General features: G+C 39.8%; 1 protein-coding gene across 2 annotated transcripts in view; it reads right to left on the bottom strand.

Moving 5' to 3' along the window:
- The window catches only part of man1a2 (mannosidase, alpha, class 1A, member 2), a 143,052-nt gene that overhangs the window by 65,402 nt on the left and 61,849 nt on the right, over positions 1 to 15,801 (bottom strand). For both annotated transcript variants that reach the window (XM_084907950.1, XM_084907951.1), the window contains exon 5: positions 7,486 to 7,604. In XM_084907950.1, the coding sequence (XP_084764076.1) occupies positions 7,486 to 7,604 (119 nt within the window). The remainder of the gene's footprint in view (positions 1 to 7,485; positions 7,605 to 15,801) is intronic.

The raw sequence follows: 15,801 nt of genomic DNA, 5'->3' as shown, positions 1-15,801 counted from the left end.
TTTTTCAACCTACTCAAAGCCTGCACTTCAACCGCATTGAAGTTATTTAATTTAAAATTCAATGTGGTAATGTATGGAATCAAAATTAGAAAAAAAAAGTTGTCTCTGTCCAAATATTTATGGACCTAACTGTACATTAAAGCGTATAGGCATGTGTGCCCACATGTGTCAATATGGGAATTATTAAACCCTTTATAATCAACAGTGGCATCAACTCTGTAAACGCACCATAAACATGCTACACATGTTGGTGACATGTTCTCAGTATTGTCTGCTGTCTACTCTGTTCTGTACACTGAAAGCAAAGAAATAGCCGGAGCCCAGTTCACACATACTTGTCAATAAAGCTGATTCTGAAAGGTTCTGTATTAGCTGGATTTTAATCATTATATTAACAATAAAAGGTAAGAGACACACAGGTAAAAGTTTCACACCTCCATGAATGTATATTTGTAGACTGTCGATTTTAACATCTCTCCCAACCCTAATTGCTGTTTATTCCCAGACCTTTATAAGATGTTAAAACATCCCTGGTGTAAGATACTTGCATGAAACAACATATTTGAAAACATTATGTTTTAAAAGCTCAACAATAACATTTTACAATGTAATTAAAAATCAATTTACAAAAGAATATTCATATTAAAACCAGGAATCTCAACAGCTGGTGAGAATGCATCTTTTTGTTTGTTTGTTTGTTTCATTCACAGTGTGTGATTAAACTGAAGTATTCCAACAAATCTGATGACAGACCTTCAAATTTGATAAAACATGTCATCCAGACGATTCAGCTAAAATATTAACGTCTGTCATTGGAAATGACACAAGAGGAGCCAACACAGTAAGTCACTGCTTTCACCTTCAGTAAAAAGGCTTCTAGAAGAAGGAAACTGATGGGAGAAGATGTGTCTAATCATGCCAAACATGACAGCTTAAAGTGAGCAGGACCACAGAAGCTCAGCAATGGTATAACAATTTTAACAGCAGAGTGGCCTTTTCTACCTTGTCAAAGACTGTGAATCATGTCTCTGCATTTCTTATTGCCAGAAACATCATAGCTAGGGAAAAAAATCTGAATAAAGAACTCTGCATAAATGAATCCAGGAAATCAGACTGGGCTCAAACAACAGCTAGAATTAATCAGTATTTCAATCTCCTTGCTGCATGGGATCAGATCAAATCCTCATTTTGATTGGGGTCATTAATGCATTAGTTAACAAAGTCTATTAGTTTGCTGGATGTTTGGGCCTAGCATAGATGCTGTTCGCATGCCGACACATCCATCATCTGAGGGCAAGCTGCAATGCGGGGGTCTAACCAGGACACTAGAGAGTCCAACAATGACTCACTGCTTGGCTCAAACTGACATGGCAGCTATTTAATCATTCATTAGTGGTAAAGCTGGAGCTGGAGGATGTGTTGGTGGCAAGTGGGTGGCTGAATTGAGAGGTAGATGAGCGCAGGTGTAACATATGCAATAAAAATGTGCATAAATTTGCTAAAAGCACACAAGAACCACACAGTTACTTTTAAGCAATAAATACTGTGTGTACACACACAGAGAGAGACCAATTTACTATGTTTATGCAAGATGAAGACGAGGGAAATAATGTCACGACTCTACAATCACGTATTTCAAAAATACTTGTTATTTTCTCATGTATGGTACGCAGTCCACTTCAAGACAGCTTACAGCACAATTCAGCTGGAGTTTTTGATAACTTGGATCTTATTTTCATTGTTTAGGCTAATGACTTTATTGCTCACTAAACTAACTGGGTTCTAGGAACAGGGAAACATGCTACAAAGATTCAGGTCATTCAACTTTAGAAACAAAATGGTAAATTACACTCTACATATTTATAAAAGACTAAAGATTACAGTTAGAACTGAACCATCCACTAGTTTTGATGCCACAGGCACATGTTCCTGTGTATTGTTGCATGATGCACTGAATTCTTCTCCCCCGCATATCAAACTAAACTAAGAAAAAATGGAAGACAACATCTTCAGATGAATTTGGAGTTGCAGGAACTACTTTAATGAATGCTATGGAATGATCAATAGCAACTATTCTTAGTACAGTGGCTATAAAGGGTGTACACATACCTCTTTAAATACCAGGTTTTAGTGAGGTTAAAAAAAAATGAGACCACAATAACTGACTGATAATGATTTCAAAGCAATTCAATTATTTCAACAAACAAATCTGTTAGTGGATTTTTTTTTAAACAATCAGCTTTTTGCACAAGTCGGCACACCTTTAAACGAATACGCTGTTGAAGCAGCAGACAGCGTTCTGTCTTCTTGGGTACACACCTGCTATCAATTAAAGAGACTCTGATTAACCCCAAATAAAGTTCAGCGGTCCTAGCAGGACCTTCCTGACATTTACTTAGTTGCCTGCTGCATCAAAAGCTCTGGTTCACAGACCGCTTACAAAGCATCAAAGAGATTTCACTGTTGAAAGGTATCAGTCAGAAGAAGGGTACCAAAGTTTCCAGTGCACTGAATATACCAGGAACACAGTGAAGACAGTCATCAAAAACTGACACTGCAAAGAACTGGATGTCCCCCAAAAACTGATGAAAAGACAAGGTGAAAACTAGCTCGGGAGCCTATCAGAGGATCTAGAGTAACACTAAAGGAGCTGCAGGAATTTCTGGAAAGCACCAGTTGTGTACTATGTAACAACAATCTCAATATGTATTTTCCATTTGTCTGGACTATGGGGTAGGATTGCAAGACGGAAGCCTTTCTGGCAAAGAAAAGCATCCAAGCCCAAGTACAATTTGCAAAAAAAACAAAACAAAAACAAAAAACCCCAAACCCCCAAAACAAACAAACGTAAGCATAAATTCTCCCAAAAGCATGAAGAAAAATGTGTGAGACTGAATTTTTTGGCCACAATTCCAAAAGGTACTTTTGTCCAAAAACAACACTTTTTTTTTTGCATAACCAAAAAGAACACCATACCCACGCATGGTGGTGGCATTCTTACACTTTCAGGATGCTCTTCTTCAGCTGGAACTGGGGCTTTAGTCCCATATAATCCCCTCCTTAAGTGGATGAAATTATACGAGTCAAATACCAATCAAACAGCAAAAGTGCCAGAATGCTGCAGATGAAGAGGACTTATACCATCCAACAGGACAATGACACAGAGTACACATCCAAATCAGTCATTTGGATCAGACCTAAATCCAACAGAACAATCTGTGGACTGACCTGCACAGGACTGTGCACAAAAGATGCCCTCTCTAGCTGACAGATTTGGAGTGCTTCTGCGAGGAAGAGTGGCCAAATATTGCCAAGCCAATAAATACTGTGTACACACACACACACACCTATCCAAGAAGACTGAATGCCGAGATTAAACCAAAAGGTGTCTCAATAAAATACTGGTTTAAGGATGTGCACACGTCTACAAGTAGCTTATAGTACTTGTAGTACTATAGTACAATGATGGTGCACACACAGAAGCAGCTAACCTCAATGTAATATTGGGCAACTTGCACTCCTATATGCACCGGAAAGTGATTAAACTCGACTAAGAGTGATGTATTTAATCTCCCAAATGGAAATGCAGACTATGGCCTGGTTCCAGCCTCAGTGCTCTGACTGGGGAAGCTGGGTACAGCTGCTCTCTTTAGGTTGAACAAATCTTTGATATTCACAAGGGCCAAGTTTAATAACACTTTTGCTGCCAATTACACTGCCAGGCCACTGCAGGCTGGAAGAAAAATATGGCTCACTCCAAGCTGGGATATTACCTGTTTTGTAAAAGGCCCATGCAAAAGCCAGAGTAATGCCATGACCATATTTCTAAGGTTTAGCCTAAGCTAGCTAAACCTTTCCTGAATGTTATAGTATAGCTGGAAGCTTATGCCTGAATCCCTTGCCTAATGCACACAGGTATAAGAGCATCAAACCAGGCTATTAATGAAAACACAGCGACACGCCTCCCTCCTCCTCTCACTTGTTAACAGCAGCTTCAAATCTCATCCTCTCTCTTCTTCTCCTCCCTCTAATCTCCACTCTCCTCTCCCTCCTAAGTAACCAGAGGGCTCTCCTCTCCTGCCTGATTTTTATTACTTCACACGAGCATATTCTCAATTTTGTTTCCTCACGCTCTTATCTCCATGTCACTGTCATTGCATTTGTTTTACATTTAATAATTCTCCATCTTTTTCATAAGGCACAAATCTCATACTCATGCTGCTAAGGGAACTTTTATTACATTAGCTGCTCCAGTGGGTATTTTGGATATCACTGTGCTGGAGAAGACACTGCTACTTTTATTTAATGAACCCAAATGGGACAATTGTAAGATGACTGTGCCAATTTTCATCTCTTTCTGTATCCTTTTACTGTTTTCTCAGGGTTAAAAACTATAAAATCTTCCGGTGTATCTCTCTCTCTTTTCCTCTGTCCTTTTCACTTCACAAATATCCACCCTTCTTATTCCTGTATTTCTGCCTGATCATATAGACATGATGCCTATATTTAATCATTCATACTTCTATCATGTACCTGCCATGTCAACTGCTGATGAATGTCTCTAAATTCTCTTAAAAATGCTTTATATAAACGAGTTGCCCTCATGGACTGTAAATAACTTGTACTATGTAGTTCCATTAAATATGGTCCAAAAGGCAACAACAGCACAGTGAACAGGCCCAGTTCAGTCATTTAATTTAGCAGAGGTGAGGCCAAGTGACTCTCAACCCAACGCCTATCCATAGAGCTTGAAATAGTTTGTTTTATACGGGTCTGATGCAACCCCAAACGGATTTGTTTTTACTAGTACAGAGTCACTACTATATCTTTATGTATAATTGTCTTTTCTCCCCATCTTTTCTTTTCTTAACCTTTATTTTTTCCTCCTTCCCTTGCCCATCTATTTTACCCATATTGCGGCCATTTTGCTCTCCCCCCTAATCTTCCTCCTTCCATTCAACTAAACTGTGACTGATCTTGACCAGTTTCCGTTTCTCTCTCAGTTGCATTTCTCCTAACCCAATTTCACCCATGTCCTCCATGCAATCCAAGCCTTTCTCCTCTCACTCTCTCCATTCCTCTTTTCTCTGCAGAACCACAGTGATCCCAAGGTTAATTAGCCCTCCAAGTGTCAGGCTGTTAGATCCCCTCTACCTAACTGCTTGGTGTCCTGTGATTGGCTCAGTAGGGGTACTAACAAGCTTGGGCACCAGAGTTTGGTGCCGGTATAAAGACAGGAATAAAAAGAGAAGAGGATTGCCAGAATGTGGACAGAAGAACTGAATTGAATTTAGGTAAAACTGATTAGAATAAACAAGACTACATGTAGAGCCACATTATTTAGAAATACAGAGGCACTTTTAAAGGCTGAGAATGCACTGAGGAGCGAGTGAGTAGTGAAAGATGGGGAATGAGTGAGCTGCTTTGGCTCAGGAGGTAGAGCAGCTCATCTACTAATCGGAAGGTTGGTCAATTCCTGCTTCAGGCTGCATGCCAAATATCTTCAGCAAGATACTAACTCCCAAGTTGTTTTCCAACTTCGGGGGTTATGTACGAATGTTAGATAGTAAACATTTAGGTAGGAAAGCATAGAAAAAAGTGTTTATGTCAATGTGTGTAAATGGGTGAATGAGGCGAGTTGTAAGAAGCACGCTTAACCCTCTCACGCTCAAATAAAACTTTTGTTGCTAATGCACAACCAAGTCCTTCAGTGGTACTTCTGAGTAAAAAAACCTCATAAAATATGTATGTGGGGTAATCAGGTTGTTGGTTTTTAACTGTTGCAAATCGGCAACGCCTGCCTCGAGACGGTTAAGAGCAGAAAATGCTAATAATGGAGTATATAGGAGGAGAAGGGCTGCAACAATTCATCGCATAATTTGAATACTTCAATTACAAAATAATTCTCAACACAAATTCTCTGCTTCGATGTTTCCTTTAACACATGGCTCCGTAGCGTGCCACTGTCACCATGGAGCCACGTTTGCAACTAAAACACACCTGCAATATAAACGCATTTAGGAGCAGCGTGACAATAAAACTTTGACATTAAGGGCAACCACACTGATAACACAACAGCAGAGATGATGATGATGGTGGTGTCAAAGTTTAACGTGGAGCCAGAGTCTGTTTACACACCGTGAAGAGCAAAGCGGCGGCGCCATCACCGAGACTGAGTGAAAGAAAACATGTTTCTAGCGTCCTAAACAGCAGCACTGTTCCTGTGATCACCACTGAAGGTCAATTGATATGCCTTAGGTTAAATTCCATGTATATCTTATTTTATTTTGACTTTGGCTCTATTTGAGATTATTTATATATTTTTGCATTTAAGATTTAAGAGATATTTTCTTTAAAAAATATAATTTGATTGTATTTACGTGCCATTTTAAAGGGTTAAGTTGTTTTCTTTTTGTTTTTTGACAGCTGTTTGCTCTACAAAACTGCAATTTCTAAAAATGGAAACCAACGAGTAGTTCATTTTGAAAAACCTGTGTGTTCATTAATAAGAGAACAGCATTTCTTATCCGATTACTCGATTAATCGATGGAATTATCGATACATTACTTAATTACTAAAATAATCAACAGCTGCAGCCCTAGCAAGCAGCACAGTCTCGGTCGTTGTGTCCTTGGGCAAGACACTTCACCTACCGCCTACTGGTGATGGCCAGAGGGGCCGATGGCGCGATATGGCAGCCTCGCTTCTGTCAGTCTGCTCGCTTCTGGGCAGCTGTGGCTACAACTGTAGCTTGCCTCCACCGGTGTGTGAATGTGAGAGTGAATGAATAGTGGAATTGTAAAGCGCTTTGAGGGCCCCGAAAAGTGCTATATAAATGCAATCCATTATTATTATTACTATTAAAAAAAAGATTGACATCTGAAAGGAAGGAAAGAAAAGCTGGTGATGGGAGACTGAAGCAGAGGAAATAAATGAGGGGAGCTGCTGAACTGATGGACAAGACATGGAAATGAGAAACACTTAACAGAAAAGGCTGTGAGGAGAGGAAGGGAGAAGAAAATGGATAGAGAGGACAAAGTCACGATTGTGACTGCAAAACAGCCTGAATGAAGCAATGTTTGAAATCATTATTACTATAATGCTCGATATGAGGATAAATACTGAAAATATTCTCTAGTCTAATAGTTTCCAACAGCAACATTGGAGTGATACAATCTAGATGAATTAATTGGTGACAATTCAGTGCCAACATTCACAGGGATTTTGAGTAATGTTTGCATATTATTTATGGTCTAATAAGTGCTGATGGGCTGATGAAAAATCATGTCAAGAAAGCATGCATCAGATCAATGAGCACTCCGGTGATATTTATTTAAGTGCAAGTCATCTCTTATGACAGCAGCACATTCTTAAGAGCATTATGTGGACAAGCTGGAGACCATCATTACGATATTAATGGAAGGCTTAATTATACCCAAGTGTTCTTGGGTATTTTATGTGTAGAGAGGGAAGGTGGGTACACACCACACTGAAGTCCAGATTCTGTTCAATCCACTCCTGGCCATCCTTGAACTCCTCGTGCAGACCCATGATGTACAGAGTATCTACTGCATCCACGATGGTTGCCCCCAGTTGAGAACTACCTGTACAACACACAAGATCAAACAATTGAAATTCTTCCATCAGTTATTGCTCATATGAATATTTATTTATGCAATTAACAGTGACATTGGTTTTACATCCATCAGAGGCTCTCCCAAAGACGCATGCATGGAAAAAGCTGCAAACTGTACACAGTGCATTGCTTTTTTGAAGAGACACACTGAACTTATTAAGAGAAAGTGAAAAATCAGTGCAGATAACAGTTGGATCTATTTTCTACAAAGATTTAGTCTGTGCAGTGTTATCCCTCCAACAACGATGATTTACCCCTAACCTGAGGATAAGCACGTCACATATCGCACTACTCAGTCCAAGAGGCCTGCATGTGTGTTGCTGTTCTTTGCCTCGGTTGACAACAGTTCATCCAATCCACTTTAAACTTGCTTTACTGATTATTTTGTGTTTTTGGAGTGTAAGCCTGTGTACGTCTTTGACAGGACATTCACTGATCACATGGTCAAGATAATTTTCTCTCTGATTAGCCACCGTCTCATTTGGCATTAGCATTGTTCGTCAGGCTCACTCAATGGGTTTGCCTTTACTAGCACCAAACCTTGTAGCTTTCCTTTTTCCAAAGTACTAACAATTTGTGTGTCTGGTGGCTTTTAGAAAAAACTGAGTGTGGCGTTAACTGAAATTTGTCAAATATAGCTACAATTACACACTCTACTCTCTGTTACGTTACCTATACTGTAAATTAGTGTGTTTAACTTTAATATAATTAATTTATTACTTAAGTATGCTTACATTTTTGCTCAATTTACTGTGAATACAGAACAGGCTTGCTGCTGCTGTAAATGTACAGCTTTAAATCAAATCATTGGACATAATTACATCAACCCAGACAGCAGTTACATTTAAAATGTTTATAATACTTCAAATAAATAGTCGGATGCGCATTCACAGCCACAAGCTAACATGACAATAGCTTGTGACATTGACACACCACCACATAAACATTCTGAACAACAAACCAATAAAAAAAAAATCCCTCTCACGCAGTTCAAGATGGATCTTTTAAAGCTAACCAGACCTCAGATCACTGAAATCAGCAAAAAGTAGACACAGTTAAAAAAAAAAAAAGACCAAGAAGTCAAGGAAGCTGCAATCAGTGCATTTCTAATAAAAAAAAAAAAAAAAGAAAGAAGGAAGGAAGGAAAATAAAAACACAGAATTTAAAACTGTTGAATTAATATTTTCAGAAAGATATGGAGTGGCCAACCAATGGGCAAAAGCATTCAGCCAAGGCGAATGGTAGCAACCATAAAAAATGATGTTTGCAGCCACAGGAGCAGCTCTGTGTGTTTGTCTGTTATTCAGTGACATTTTAAAATGTTTTTCCTTTGCTAATGTGTGTTCATATAAAGCATGTCACAGTAGGACTAATTCAAACACATGGCCACATTTCATTGCCTTTTCCATTCTGAGGAGACTAGTAATCATAAGACATTACAGGAACAGGGAACTGCTTATTATAAGTTATTAAAACTGACTTTATGCCTATAAGGTTCAACTTTATGTAAATCAAAACCCTCCTTAGAAATTAAAGGGAAAAAAGGAGTTATAGGATATTATAGGAAATATCATCAAAATGACTATTTCATCAGATCATCTACACCCTTTCTACTATTGCCTTCCAGTTTGCTTTAGTTCAGTTTGCATACATTACCACCATATTTCAGAGGTAAAAGTCAGTGGCACTGCCCTTTAAATCCGTCCCCATTTCATATCAGAAGCTGCGTGAACAGCTAGAATTCCTGAGTCTGCTCGCCATCCCTTCTTATCTATGAATCCATTCAAAAGGAGAGTGTCTGGCTTCATGCAGGAGCTGCAGTGTTATTATCATCATAGACAGGAACCTCTAAATCACTCTAAAAATACACTGCAGTCAGGCGGGCGGAGCTGATAGCAAGATGCCCTGGCTGCCTGCCGGATCTTGACAGATTGGCGCGACCGTTGGTAGAGCAGAGCCCCTCTGCTGCACCACACAACCCCCATCTCCCTCCCTTCTGTCACTTCCATCACCTACAGGTACGCTTGAGGCTCCCGTAGCAATGTGACACTACTGACGCAAAGACAGAGGCCTGTCAAAGATACCGTCTCAGAATACTCCTCTAAAGGTTTTGTGCAATAGCTCCTAAATGCAGTGCTTCCTATGTGTTCACAACAATGACACCTCTGCTCTGTCAATCATTAACACTGTTGTGTTATGAAGCAAATGAAATGTGACACTAACATTTTATATACGGACCTGTTTTCTTCTAAAACAACAAAAGGGTATCAAACCTCTTGTCTATCGTCCAGAAAAGAGGATTTTAATACCAAAGGGAGTTTTGGTGTTTATCAAACATCTTGAACAGAACCTAGACATCCCAGACAGCGTATGTTGTGTTAAAATGTCTTGGATTTGAAGATAACAATTTGGGTATTGATCCAAATAGAAATAAAATAGCCCTTAAAATCCTCTGTAAGTGATTATTCAATCCTTATGTTCATGAAAAAAACCTGCAAGTGATACTTCAAAGAACTGGAAATACTGTAGAGTCTTTACCTTACAATATAAAGCACCTTGAGGTGACTGTTGCTGTGAATTGGTAACATATAAACAAAAAGGATTGGAGTGGATTAACTGATTTGGGACAAATTGCCCTTCTGTATGTAGAGCAGAAGCTCTTAGTGAAAGGCTTTTTTCTTTATTCATTTTTAAAAACTCCAACTTCTCAAGTAGTGAAGGTGTTCTCTGGGTTTTTCACCTCGTCCGCGTTTGCCAACATGAAAACCAATGACAGCGGAGCATTTCTTTGGCCAATCCAATCTAGCAACAACCTCATCAAATGAATCACCCTCCAACTTCTAATCCCAACTCCAAATTCAAAGCAAAAGAAAATTTAAATGTGCAGATTACTTGTGCGTATCCGCTGGACTCTTCTGGGTGTGTTTCTCTAACCTTGAGAAATTCTGCTCGCTCTCATCTTTGGAAATAACCTTGTGATCACACCTGGAAAGTTTCTCTCTCCAGCTCAGCCTCCATCTTTTCGTCTGCCCCTCCCTCGTATACCGAACCATCTGCTTGTGCTCATTCATCACTGTCTTGCTGCGTTCTCCCTAATCATTCCTTGATCGCTCCATTCAGAATCCAGATTTGCGGACACTCCATTCACGCTTTTTTACATATATATCTCATTCAAAAATGCAATTTTTGTCAATTTGACTCAACAACATCTTTCCCTACGAACGGTCACCATGCATCTTCCTGTATCATCTCTGTCATGTCCTGTTGCCATGGGTTTTCACGACCTGACTGCTCTGCAGCCTCGATATAAACAACACCAAAGGCATCACATGAAGTTGAATTGGTGCTTCCAGGAGTTGATTTTAGGGTTGCCAGGCGCTGCTTATCAGAGACAAATTGGCCGGGATGACGTTTATTTATTCAGGGAATTATTGCCACTGCCTCGTGCACACAGACCTCGCCAGCTGCAAACCAACACACACTCTCATCAGCTCTCCTGCTCTTTTAACATAGATTCATGTACTCTCCCTTTGACACACCACACAGCTTCTCACTACTTCAACTGAACTCCACCCCCCACTCTTCAACATGCTCTGTCCATCTATCACAATTTCACACACCTCTCTCTCCCTCTCCCCCTCCATTATCTCTCTCTCCCTCTCTCAAACACTCACACTCTCCGTCCCAGGCTCCGTGCCGGTTTCATTAGACGACAGGTTTCAGAGGTATGAATTCACACGAGGCACGAAAACGTGATGCCATTATTCAGTCTCCATTCTCCCTGTCTTGTAAACTGTCGGCTCAGGGAGAGTGGGAGATGATTGAGAGCTCAGGTGTGTGTGTTTGTGCGTGTGATGCATAAATTCGCTTGGTTTGGCTCTGAATCGAATGAAAATGGAAGAAAGTGTAGAGGTGATGTGTGGAGATACATACAAAGCATTTGTGTTTCAAGTGTCCGTGTCGTGCCTTGTGTTTCTTATCATGACCTCTACACAACTCTGTGGACATGCAGGTCTAGTTGCAAGTCTACTCTTCTTACTCCTGTACAGACTATTTCTCCCTAACATCCAGGGCTGCCCTCCGAAAGCTGAAGTCAGAGATCCCAGATTTAAGTTGCAGTGTGTTTGAGGACGTGTGATGAAGCTGAAATCTGAGGTTTAAGTGTTACCAGAAGAGCCGTTCCCTTTAACAAATCTCTGTATGATGCTGCGTTTACTGACCTACAAGAAAGTAAATAAAGGTCTGGTTCTTGCCAAATTATGAGACCCTTCCTCCCTTCAGTAGAGAAGAGCTGATCCAAACAGAACAAGCTGACAACGTACCATGCTGCTTGAAGCCTGGTACATTTAAATGTTGGAAAAAGTTTTTAAAATTCTAAATGCAAACTCTGAGGAAGAGCTACTCCTACTACTACAACAAACAGGAAATGTGTCTAGTGTTCCACACTGCTGAATTTAAATAACACGTGTTATAGGTGCTTGTTATTCCAGGAACTCATTAAGATAGATGGACACATCAGCCATCTATTTTAATTAACATTGCAGCTAGAGAACTGCAGGTCATGAAATATTAAGCCGTGGAAGTGCCGATTGCAGCCACATGTGGAACGAGGCAGGCTGTGCAAACAGAGCACTGGGGGAACTATAGGTGAACTGAATAGAGAGTCTAGAGTGTGGAGAACTAATCCGAGCAAATAAAGAGTAAAATTCAGAGCAGAGCAGCAGGATTATGCCGGTTTCAGGACTGAAGAGCAGAGCTGAAGATGCGAAGAGCTGCAGAATGAGGTGGATCAGTGTGAACAGTTGCAGGCAGACGTAGACAAAATCAGAAACTTTAACTTTTCTAATTTGTAAAATGAATAAATCCTCTAAACTTAATCTTAAATACCAGTGTTTTAAATGTAACTTATAATTTGGAAATTATTGTAAAAAGTTATGTAAAATTAACAATTTTACATTTACAGGAAATGCCTTTTGTTGCCACTACGTCTGTTGTTGCAGGATGGGGCCAAAATCTTTCCCGTGGTATCAAAAATGATATTGAATATCAAGTATTTTCCTGGGTATCAGTATTGAATTTGAAAGTAAAGTATCATGACAACCCTGCTCCATTTAAAGAAACAGTATTTTCTCTGGAGTGTTCAGGATACCTGGAAATACTCCAGTTCGACTTTAACAAAGTAGCCGAGTTCAGTTAGTGTCACAGGGATTTAATCTACTATCTAACTCGATCATAAATGGCATTGTTTCTTCACAAAACGCTGCAGCTGTTACCAGCAGAAAAATTAATTCCTAACATATATGTGGTGCAATTTTGGGAGACGTGAAATAAAATGAGCTGGAGTCACCAAAGTCAAGATTACCATGGTGCCTTTTGCTTTAAAGTGAACCTTTGTTCCAACAAATCACTCCAACAAATTTAGCAAGCACAGTTAAAGCGTCCTGCACAGTTCTGGACCGTTTGTCCAGGTCCTCTGTGGCCCTGCAGCCTGTCCTGTAATATACCCAGTGGCAGTTAATGAAGCCAAATCAAACTCCCCAGGACAATTCAGACCAGCCTGGCTGGCAATGAGTAACTGGTTACCAACTTATTTGGCAGCAGAATTAAACATCTGCTGTGTTCTGTTTTCTGCCTCAGAGTGTTACTGGTCAGTCTGGGCTTTTCAGCTCTACATGAGCTCCCTGGCTAAACCTCAGCCCGGATGCCGGTTTCCAGGCTCGGTGCCAAAGAGCCTCAGTCGGCACTGGTCTGAGTGTAAAGGTATTTGCTGGCATCCCCTTGCCCCGTGTGCAAAGAAAATTAAACAAATAACTTTGACAACAGTGTCGCTTGTGTTTGCAAATCAAGAGCTGAATGGTCAAAGGATTTCAGCTCAGTTAATGATGACACAATCGAATTAGATAGGCCAACATTATGTGATTATATGACAATATGTGCAACTCTCCTGCACTACGGGCGGAGCTAGGATTATAGGGTTACTGTGAGTGTTTGTTTTTCACCCTAGAGCCTAGTTTGAATACAAAGTTGTAATAAAACTGCTGGTATTATTTTCTGTAATTTGGCCTGGCCTGTCATGGACAGAACACCACAGGTCTGTCTAAAAGAACACGACTCAGAACTGAATATTAACTCAGAAGAAAGAAGAAAACAGATTCAGCAAATTTGATCTACACTACATTTTCCATATCCAACAGACAAGTTGTACAAAGTTTAGATAGGTGTCTATGCTCTTTTGGTGACTGTGCTAATCTTTGTGAAAAATAATTTAAAAAGGTAATAAAATAAGAGATGTGAGATGTGAACAATGTTCCTTAGCACTGCAATCAAGTTTAAAAAAATATCTTCTTGTCAAGAGGTAATAATCGCCGACAAGGACAATGGAACCAGAAAAACATCTGCAAAGCGTATTTTTCATCACTCCATGTTATTAAATCTTAATGACTAAAAAGGTCATCTAAATGATCCATCTGCTCAACTGTAAAAAGAGAATATATGGGCGTTAAGCGGGTTACTAGGGCAATTATCGCAGCCTTTCTTGTACAAAGTTACTGCAATCTAGCCTTTCAAAAGCTCAATTTATGTTTCGTAAGTCAAAGTCTCCTTTGTTTAAAACACAAAGCATAATGTCAAATGTGGGTCTTTGTCACTGACAGACAAAAAAAAAATAAAAAACCGACATAGCTGAGGAAAGTCATCTGTATGAAAAGAGAACGTTGGCCAAGATGTGTAAGTGTGGGCAATGGAGAGGAAAGAGGAGTGTGACCTTTCCTGAAGTATTTTAGTTAAATAAAAGGTCAGCAACTCCTACAAAATCTAAATGGTATGCACATGAGATTTGCTGGGAGACAGAACTATACAACCAATTTATCTGAAACAAATTCACATCAAAACAACTGGGCCGCCGAGTACAACTTTTTCACAGCTTTGCACTGCCACCAAACCTCCCTGCACTGTACTGAATCAGATCCTTTTAACAAAAAGTAACAACCCGACTGGTTCCAATGTGCCCAAACCAATTATTCAGCAGCAGTTATACAACCTTGATCATCATCTGCTCACATTGATGGCAGACAATAAAAATGCCAAAGCCTGTGGGTACAAACCTACAAGGTAATGTTTTGTTTAAGAACCTTCCCCTTTTTCTTCTCTGTTTGAGAGGCTTATGCACATTCCTGCTGGACTCAGCAGCAGGCAAATCCTTCTGTTTCCTGCTGTCCAATTCAGCACTGGCAGCCCTGCTGAAAGTTTAATCTGAAAGGGAGTCTCACATTAATGTTCTGAAGAAGAGTTGATGCCTTGTATGGGAGCAGAATTCAGGTCTTACTCTTCACTCTCTTTCCACAATGTAACTGTTCTAAAGCCTGTCAGGGTAGGAATTATGTAACAAGCTCAGTCATAAATAGAAGTACCAATTAATTCTAGCAGGTACAGATCAGATCTGAAGTGGTGTCAAGAGGTTACAATTACTAATAATACATTTTTAGAAGCCATAAAAAACAACTGTACTTTGCATTTAACCTTAACCACTAATGTAAGCATTTCCATTTGTTTTCATGGTTATGTTTCACTGCTATCAGATTACAATATATCCAATAACTTACTAATAACTTACTTCCAACTCGGCAAATCAAGTCCATTTGGCAGGTGACTCTGTGGAACATAGTGATGGTTACTGCTCTAACTACAGCCTGACATCATGAACCTGTGATTCCAGAAACACTAAGAATTTCAGTGAGCAAATTTGCCACTGTTACCACTGTGAACCTGAAATGTGCAGACAAGCATGGCAACAGTAACTAAGAGGCATGGAGCTTAGTGAAGCATCAGCTGGATTTCTCTCTGTCTTCCCCTCCACAATCCCTGATCTCTGCTTCACGCTCTTCCTCTGCTTCCTATTCTGCTGCAGAAAGCAGTCTCGAGTCTTTGGGCCATCATTAGGAAGCAATCATCAGGCAAACCTTTCACCCCCCTCCACTCTTTCTTACTGTCTCAGTCATCAACACATCCAAGCGTACAACGTGCAAGCTTTGGGAGCGCAATGCCTTCAGTTAAACAGCATAGCTTCTCATCCAAAATCACTTCAGTTACTAAGTATTAACCAACAGAATATTAGTTTCCCATTATTTCCAAAATATGAGATGAATAAGAGTTTCCTTTCACAAACA

The sequence above is a fragment of the Perissodus microlepis genome, chromosome 16 (genome assembly GCF_051167445.1).
Source record: "Perissodus microlepis isolate ML-2025 ecotype Zambia chromosome 16, ASM5116744v1, whole genome shotgun sequence".
In the NCBI taxonomy this organism is placed as follows: domain Eukaryota; kingdom Metazoa; phylum Chordata; class Actinopteri; order Cichliformes; family Cichlidae; genus Perissodus; species Perissodus microlepis.
Note: the sequence above shows the minus strand (reverse complement) of the source record. Positions and strands in the feature narration are given on the sequence as shown.